This window comes from Cydia pomonella, chromosome 12, assembly GCF_033807575.1.
Source record: "Cydia pomonella isolate Wapato2018A chromosome 12, ilCydPomo1, whole genome shotgun sequence".
NCBI lineage: Eukaryota > Metazoa > Arthropoda > Insecta > Lepidoptera > Tortricidae > Cydia > Cydia pomonella.
In genome coordinates, this window is record NC_084714.1 from 14,779,614 (window position 1) to 14,789,162 (window position 9,549).

The 9,549-nt window shown below is 33.6% G+C and overlaps 1 protein-coding gene across 2 annotated transcripts; it reads right to left on the reverse strand.

Annotated features, from left to right (window-relative positions):
- On the reverse strand, window positions 1–8,992 carry LOC133523697 (multiple C2 and transmembrane domain-containing protein-like). 2 transcript variants are annotated; one of them, XM_061859376.1, is made up of 14 exons: window positions 8,099–8,992; window positions 7,844–8,009; window positions 7,529–7,677; window positions 7,177–7,317; window positions 6,883–7,066; window positions 6,206–6,384; window positions 5,497–5,701; window positions 4,933–5,078; window positions 4,127–4,278; window positions 1,750–1,814; window positions 1,380–1,486; window positions 1,004–1,058; window positions 194–291; window positions 1–76 (listed from the first exon to the last, which is right to left on the reverse strand). In XM_061859376.1, the coding sequence occupies exons 1-13, from the start codon at window positions 8,509–8,511 to the stop codon at window positions 229–231; spliced, it is 2,025 nt and encodes a 674-aa protein (XP_061715360.1). In that variant the 5' UTR covers window positions 8,512–8,992; the 3' UTR covers window positions 1–76; window positions 194–228. The 2 variants fall into 2 exon arrangements, with proteins under 2 accessions (XP_061715360.1, XP_061715357.1); XM_061859373.1 differs by having other exon boundaries at window positions 949–1,058.
- Window positions 8,993–9,549: the final 557 nt, after the last annotated feature.

Genomic DNA, 9,549 nt, shown 5'->3' on the forward strand with positions numbered 1-9,549 from the left:
AGATCTTTAAAGTTGTAATTTATCAATGGACTTCATCTTCTGATGTTTCTTCTAACGGTAATTCTTGACAGTTTAGCTGTAAAACAAAAATTAGTCATTTGTAAAATTAATTTGTCACATGCGTGGATATTGAACCCAATATTTAAAATTATTACTTCAATGAAGACATACGTGCGGGCCTAGCTTTACTTACCAAAATCTCATCGTCAGGCACCCTAGACAGTAAGTCTAGTATTTCATTATTAGGTATTCTGTGCGGACGGAGAATTTTTCTCGTAAACTTGTGGATGCCTGAAAAGTGATAATAATATAATATAGGTAGATAAAATTATGAATATTCCGTTTTGTATTGTAATGAAATTTGGCACGGAGTTATGATAGAGTTTGGATCCCGAAGATAGAGAAGGGATAGTTTTCATTACGAAAATCATCTTTTTTTCGCAGCAAAATCGCAGACGGAAACTACATTTTTTTTTTTTTTTTTAATACTACGTCGGTGGCAAACAAGCATACGGCCCGCCTGATGGTAAGCAGTATCCGTAGCCTATGTACGCCTGCAACTCTAGAGGAGTTACATGCGCGTTGCCGACCCTAACCCCCTCCCGCCCCTCGTTGAGCTCTGGCAACCTTACTCACCGGCAGGAACACAACACTATGAGTAGGGCCTAGTGTTATTTGGCTGCGATTTTCTGTAAGGTGGAGGTACTTCCCCAGTTGGGCTCTGCTCTAGATCTGGAATGACATCCGCTGTGCTGTGCCCTACCACACAGAGCGAGATGACATTCACAATGCCCATACCTCTCTTGTGGACGTAGTTTAAGGACGTACCCGGGTACATATAGGTAGTTGAAATATAAGTACGCGGTTAGCCTTTGTGTAGATGCTGTCACCGTATTTATATTAGGTGGGGTTTGTGCAGAAAAAACTAAATAAAATATTTTGTCTTACCCCACAGCATGAAGATATAATTAGCAGGAATAAGGAACATCACCAACGTGATTACCAAAATGATGGTGATGGTTAGAAAACTCAGGAAAGGTACAGTAAAGTTGTATAGGCTGAAACAAAACATACAAAATTTACAATGCCATAGGTATACTCTTTTGGCATACTTAATACAAATCAATTTAACAAAAACAATTATATTTTTTAGTGTAGAAATAACATTGAAAATGTAGATACATATTGATAATGTTAATTGTTTTAAATTGATTTTTGGTATTCTAAATTATGAATGAGACATATTCTTAAATATTTAGATAATGCGGTTACACTTACTTGAATTATCACATATCGTCAATAGCGACGAATAATTCAAGTGCGTGTAACCGTGGTATCTAAATATTTTGGATTGTTGATATTTTGTATTTGGTTCTTACTTCTTTACGCTTTCCCCGTAACTAGCTAGCTTGCCAATGGTATTCTGAACTGACTGTACCATTTCTTGCAAAGAGTTAATTTTTTGCCTTAATGATGTCTTTTCTTCCTGTAAAACAATAATACTAATTAAAGTGGGTATAGTATTAAAAAGATGTAGTCGTTGTAATGGGAACCGGACCAAAAAGAGGCTTGGAGCCAGATGATATTGCAACGACTGTGCTTGCATTTACTATGCCCAATGTTGCCCAATTGATATATGTGGTCTTATACCCCTTAATATACCCCAGGGACAAGACACCCCATGTCATCTTAATTATTATACAAATGTTGCTTTTGTCTCCGGTAGGCCATAATCAACTATAAACTAACCTTTTCGTTTTTATTTTTGACATCTGTGGTTGTTGCTATACTATCTTTCTTAAAATATCTCCTCCCTGAAACAACAGAAAATAATAATAATCATAATCATAATCAATTTATTAATAATAAAAATTACAGGTCACAGTAATTGCCTATATCTATAGGAAAATATAAAACATTAAATTAACACATAAGATTATGGCTGATAGCTGCACTAATACATGCAGAGTACGTTATATTATTTACATATTTGATTTTGTAAGATCACGGCTGTAGAATTCTTTATGGTCATAGAAAGAATGGTCATAATATCGCCAGTTGCTAGAAAAAGATAAACTTAATCTTGAAATACATCGCTGTTGGTAGTGGTGTAGTTGTATGCGTCCAATGTCTGTGTTATATGCTTACTATTAGACCGGAAAATTACGTCCGTAGATGAAGGAGGACAACTCCATATGTATTCTGAGTGATTTAATTTGCAATGACAGTTAAGTCCCAATCATCCGAGGATCAACAAGGAATGGTTTCAAGATAATTCGTTCTTAATATTATTCATTTGTTATTATCGGACTTGTCAATTAATAGTAACTAAACTTTTACCAAACATCTCGCGGTTTGTCGTTGAAGTCCACTTTTGACGGCAAGTCAGAAAATAAATCTACTAACATACCAAATATTTTGGTAACTATTCATTTTTGACAGCTAATTGATAGCAATTCTAGTGACTTTTTTGCTGGAAATAAACTGCAGTATTATTTTCCTTAAAGAAATGCGTCCATTTCAAAGTCACCCTAGTATTATAAACCCATAGCTGTTTTTTTCTGGTGCTATTATCGATTTTAAAAAGATTATCAATTCATTATTTTAGATTTAAGCTAGTTATAGTAATCCTCTGTATAAATCTTATTATAGTAAATAAAAATTTCGAGTAACTTAACTATATTAAACTTGCAAAAAAACATATATAAGTATTCAAAATTCAATCACCCTCTATACAAATTGATTAACAATTGAAAAGATAAATTGTATAGTTTAGATGTTAGACAGCAGATGTCATTTCCGAGGCGGGTGAATTTATCAAAATGGACGTATAATGGGCCATTTGTGGAAAGTAAATCGATAATTTACTATACCTCGGACACATCTAATGCTTTTGTTTAAAATTGATCTTTGTTATATGCTAGGCAAGGTCGATTTTGAATTAAATCTATAGGGCTGTTAGGAGTTTGAGATAGTAAGTCGATGGGAATCGCTGAATGAATAATTTCAACTGATCATTGAAAATTTGCAACGCTTCGTAATGCGCGCGGGCTTTATTGGTTTATTTAGTGAGTTAATAAACAAGGGAGATTCATTTGAAGTGTTTATTGTCTGAAATAAGAATAATAAACTATTTTGCCACAATATGGCACTGTGATATTTCACCAAAATTATGTTTGATTTTGATCGTATTTTATGAAGCGTCTATAATGCATGCCATAATTTTCTCAATCATGCGATGCGATTACGATAGACCAGGTAGTAGTAGTAGATTGTTAACCAAGGGCTGAAAGTTTGTTGTTTTTCTGAAGTGGTTGAAACCTTCGTATTTTAATGAACGCGAACGCTATTTAGATTTTTCATTATAGTTTAGAGTCAGATCAAGATAAGTTGGCAGCGATTTTGATAGCCCAGCCTGTGCAAGTGTTAAGTAAACGTTATAATGTCATAAAAGTTTGACGTTTAAAAGAACACTAGCAGTGTCTGGGCTGCCAAAATCACACCAACTTATCTTGGTCTGACTTTATTCTTATCACCTTTTTTTTTTAGTAGCTTTTATTTATTTATTTAGAAAACAAGTTATTAAGCAATCATTTAAACAATTTATGTAGAATTTAGTTTTTATTCTAAGTTTACTTAATGCCAAGATCAGGATGATAAGATTGATAAGTATTTATAGTTATTAATTTAAAATTTCAAAAATCCCCTCACGCATTATGCTAAAAAAATCCATTGCATGCTTAAAATAATGTTTGAACTGCTTGATCGATTTTTATCAAATATACCTAAAAAACAGTAAAAACCACCGCAAGGAAACTCGCTTTCACGTAAAAAAACCGCATCGAAATCGGTCCGTGCGACGAATCCGTAGATTCGAACGTATAAAACCTCTCTTTTTGCGTCAGGGCTTAAAAATGAGAATGTAGAAATGACCATTCGCTATCATTGATTAGGAATTTTGACAAATGGTTGACATCTGACGTCTAGGAAATATCCATATAAAACGTGATATAAAATTACGATTGTATTGGCACAGCTCCATGCTGCTGTTTTGTTCAAAGCACACGATCTTTTTTCACTTCTTAGACCTCAACTCAAACGAAGAAGAATCAAAATAAAAACTTACATGAGAACAAGAAGTAGTTTTCAGGGCGATACCAAATGAACGGCAAGAGGAGCAAAAGCGGCAGCATCCAGACCCTGAAGATGGAACACATCACCAGCCACACAAGCAGCGCGATCATGTTCCACTTCGTAGATTCCCATTCGAAACAGGTTCTGTGATTAAAACAAAATGTTAGTATTAAAAGCCTACTGAGTCCCAGAAAACTTTATGAAGGCCGTATTCCAAATTTTTTTTTATAAAGGTCCCAATTTCTGAAACAAAACTAAAGCTTTGAGATGCTTCGAGTACTTTAGGAGGATAGAATATTATAAATGCAAGCACACAAACACGATAAATGTATCGACTTTTGATGCGTTTGTGAGCGTGAGGCTAATTTATAATACTAGGTACTTTAGATGTACGCGTAGGTGCTTTAGAAGAGTCGGCAGTTTAATAAATGTTTCATGTCTAATTCTCTACAAGATTATTTTGTACAAACTTTAAAAAGACTCTTCAAGTTATATAAAGTATAATATATAAAATAAAGAAAATATTATTTTATAGCGACATTCTTACACAAATTGACTAAGTCCCACAGTAAACCAAGAAGGCTTGTGTTGTGGGTACTCAGACAACGATATATATAATATACAAATTACTTAAATACATAAAAAACACCCATGACTTAGGAACAAATATTTGTGCTTATTATACAAATAAATGCCCTTACCGGGATTCGAACCCAGGACCATCGGCTTCATAGGCAGAGTCACTACCCACTAGGCCAGACCGGTCGTAAAGATTATCTTAAGTAAACATTATCTTACTTTATAACTTTGAATGCATCCACTATCCACGCGCCAACTGCTTTAGCTCGTGATAGATTTCTTGCGAAAATGTGCCTGTCTAGTTTATTTACTGGATCCAGATACTTTTCTTCTTTTGGATTAATGACTCGGAGAGATGCTCTTGGCTAAAAACATAGATTTATTATGAATAATTTATATTGTAGCTACATGTAATACCAAATCACGAAAATGATTGATCGATGTAAATAAAATAAAACATTGAATTAACTATGTCGTGCCATTTTGTCGAAAAAAAATTCCAGCAAACCGCAGACGTTTCATTGGCGAACCAATTAAAAAAAAATCGCATAATTTCAGTTGGACGAGTTATCATTTGGCTCGAATTATCAATAAGTATTGGCAAATAATAAATATGGCTTTTGGTAAGTATTGCAAAATAGTCATCTGAGAAAGAGTTTGAAATGCCGAACGTTGGAATGTCAATTGATAATTTGTTCGAATAAAAGTTTGGAAAATTGGTTAAGTTGCGACATAACTTTCCCCAATAGAATTAGTAAACAATATTAATGTGATAATACTCACAAGGTTCCATGATACTTTCATTTCCAAAAGTATTCTAGGATTAGATCCTTTAGCTCTTTCCCTTTGTGTGCTGTCTTTAAGGGCGTACCATTTTTTTTCTCCATTATTTATTCTTAGAAGAGGTATTGAGATCTTTCCGACTATTTCAGACTTCTTTTCTTCAAAAATAGTAACTTCTAGGATTGATGTAATGTCCGTTACTGTGCTAAAATAGTCAATTTGTTAATCAACTTAGAAAATTATTTAAAATATGCCATTTGCGTTTAGAATTTTGAAATGACATCCATAGGCCGACAACTCTGTTGGTGGTATTTTCCAGATCTCTGGTATTTTCCCAAATATTTGTGTTAAAACTCTTTCCATAACATGGTAAGCTCTTTCGTTTGACATGTTATAAATAAATAAATATAGGATATTCCATTCACGCACACGCAATTATGCACGCAGACATGCAGCTATACTTGCTATAGTATTCATCAAACTCAATGGGTGTCATTTCGATACAAATTTGCGAGATTTGGCGTTTTTAGGTTTTCATCATCAACCCGGTGGTAGTCTTATATTAAGTATATGGAGATGACACCTGCGCCCTTCGATTTCGAGTTCGAAAAATACTATAATTTGCAACAAACAAGTTACCGGCCTTAGAAAAGTCCTTGAAAATTATCGAATATTACTTGAAAAGCAGGAAGCCATGAACGATACAGACAATGTAAATATTTTCATCCAATTAGGGTCGTTGGTCTTGAATTCAGTAGGTGTCTGCAATCTGTCATTGTTCAGTTGTAAAACACAGTAGCAATCGTTTGCGGATAATCCCTTTCCTCCGTACACGAAAACTGATAGGCATCCCACGTCGGCATAGTCATCTCTTAGTCGAAACCAGGCCTGAAAATTAGACAGATTTTAAAATAGTGTTATGATATTATTAATCTGCCTGTTGTATTTTCTAATTTGCAACAGTTGTATTTCCTGTGTGTACTTTGTACCTATATTTAGAACACTTACGTAACTACATGCAAATTGGCAAGTGTTGTTGATTGTTGGCAAGAAATGTAGCTTTCTTTCATGCAATTATTGTTTCAACCGCTATCGTTAACAATTCTCTCATAAGAGAACAATTCCATAGTCTGCATAATACTAAATAGATATTTAAACCAAAACATGGCACAGTTTTTTTATTTTTAAAACGGTGCATGAAATAAGTAAACTACAAAGTTCTATGTTTGTGAAAAAGTACGCGTGGCTTCTCTTATCTACCTACAATTAGGATATAAATAAATATAACATACAAAGGACAAAACGACAAATGTGTCTCAAATTTAGAACAAAATACGTTTTTTTACATTATCAAATAGGTAATACTAAAAATCTGTAGGTATTTACTAGTTTAGGCTGTTTTAGTTTCCTTTGCCTATCGTATTCTTCCATGTCTAAAGCGATATTCTCTAGAGTCACCCCGCTGATAGTAAGCAGGATGAATAATTGGACGTTCGAGGAAGACCCCTTCAAATCCAAACGCATTTTGTGGGTCTTTTCCCTCTCCGTTTCTGACAGATCTATGTCGCTCCTGAAAAATTACAATTCCACACTTCCTGTTATTCATCACAATCATTTTTGACGTATAGCATCATAAATATTTTCTCTACTAAAATATTATTTGTTTGCAAAACAAGTTACCTTCCGAGAAATATGTCTTTGTCCCATAGTGAGATTTCCAGCATATTTTCTTCGAATAAATTAATGTTGAATAATTCTTGCCATTTGACAAGCGATTCTTGACTTTTAATTAGTTTAGATTTATACTTTTCTGGTCCTAACCTAAAATAAATCAAATATGAACCATTAATTTATGATATCTGAGATTTATTTGTTCATATAAGTAGTAAATGCCATTCAATATATTACAATTTCTATAAAGCCGCCAATAGTGAATGTACATACACAAATGTGTCAAGTATTATTATTAATCTTGGAAAATCATCAATTATTTCAACCCTATTGGTTTCCGTATGAACTTGTGCACACTTACCGAAAACGGCAAAATAACATACGTGGCTTTTCCTCCGTCGTATCTCTTTCTAACCCAGTGGCCTCGATGAGCGCAATGGTAACCGTGCACATTTTCGTCTTCTTGACGATTTTCGTAATATCTTGTCTTGTTGTGTTACTCAGAATCAACTAAAAATTTATTTATTTATAAAACATTATTTAAACAACTTGGTAAACAGTCTTAAACGACTATTCAAGTAACAAATTGGTGTACACAGTTTAAAGTGTTGGCCATCGGAAAAGCATTAAGCTATGAGAACTTAACACTAATGCAGCGAGACGTAAATAAAAGGACCTTTTCCACTTTTTCTCGAGACTCTTTCTTCTTATCTTTTCGCCTTTCCTTAACAGCTGCTATTCGAGATCCGATTCTATCACGTATCGTAGTTTTGTGCACTGGTGGTGACGGCGGCGGTAGCGACTCCTCGTACTCCGTGCTCTCAGTATTTAATGTGTTTAAACTATAAATATTTAATATCCATAAATCGACACTCTTAATCAACCAAATGTACGAAAGTAAATGTAAATTTAATTAATTATGATTACTTACGACTCTAGACTAGTACTCGTAGTCAGGCTATACTCATAATGCCCGTCAAATAATTTATCGATGTTTCTTTCTGTTTCATTAAATGTTTCAGAATACGACAAGTCATATGTTTCATTCATTTCTTGGAGCAAAGTAGCATTTACGGGAATTTCTTCAACAATAACTTTAAATGCATCAGGCGGTTTTTTATCTTCATATAGGATTTCATCTCTTCTTTGATTTGAATTTTCACCAACTTTATGTGCTTGTATATAAACAAAACTATCATTTAAACCAGTGAGTGAATCAACAGATTTAGATTTTTCTAGCTTTTTCTGCATTTGTTCGTATTTGTTTTGTATTCTTGAATTTATTGAAGCGAAATGTCTCTTTGTTAAGTTATTCGTTGGTTCATTCTTCTTATAAGATTCCATCACAGGAGTTTTTATATTTATTTTGCACTACTAATGATCATGACTTGAACTAAACTAACAGTAGACTGACATTGCGACACCTACTGATAAGCGATGTTCAGTACCGCAATCTAATCTTTGACGTATTGATTATTAGATATTTACTTTCCGGGTGTAAGTTTGAACATTGCATTATCGAAAATGAAAAGCCGGATACTCGTAGAATATTCTTAGATAAGATAAGTAGCATACGCGTTACTAAGTCATAAAAAAAAAACATCAGTCGACTAAAGTCTTGACTGATGAAAAGTACCTACTGTAATAAATATTATGAAAACTTCTAAGCTTTTATTTTGTTTTTGTTTTTTTTTTTTTAATTATATTTTGGTACCTATTAATGCGGGATTCCAGTAGTTTGCGGCACAAGTATTTTTGTACTGAATATGCTTGTGCCGCACAGTGTCGCACACTGGTGAAATCCCGCCTTTACTTACCTGTCCGCTATGTATGATCGCTAGTTTTTCAAATTATTATGAAAACAAATAACATTTTGATTAGGTTTTGACCCGTTCAATTAAATTTTTTAACCATGTACCTAACTAATCATAATTTTAGGTTTTCTAGACAATAATTCTGCTTAAAGTAGTTTTATATTAAACCAGTGTAATAAACGTACAAAGTTAATAACTTCGTTCCTTAGCTCAAATTTAATAAACATTTATAATTATATCTCATTCAAACGACGAAACTGTACTCAAGACGGTTTCCAATTATTATCACTGCGAGGAAGCAGAGAAATCTTGAATGCGTTTAATTTGAGGTTGCTAAGCGATGGCTTGTTATCTTCAAAATAGCTCCTTAATGTGGCTATGCAGGCGTGAAAGTGTTAACTCATTACGAAAGTTAAAAACATTTTTTTTGGTGAATGTAGTTGGATTGAAATTTAATTCAAAGTCCGTCGCCTTATTTCATACTTGATGACCTCGCCGGTAATATCTATAGTAGTAAATTCGATGCTAGTGCGGAGAATGACATTTCCGCACGTGTATCGAACGTTTT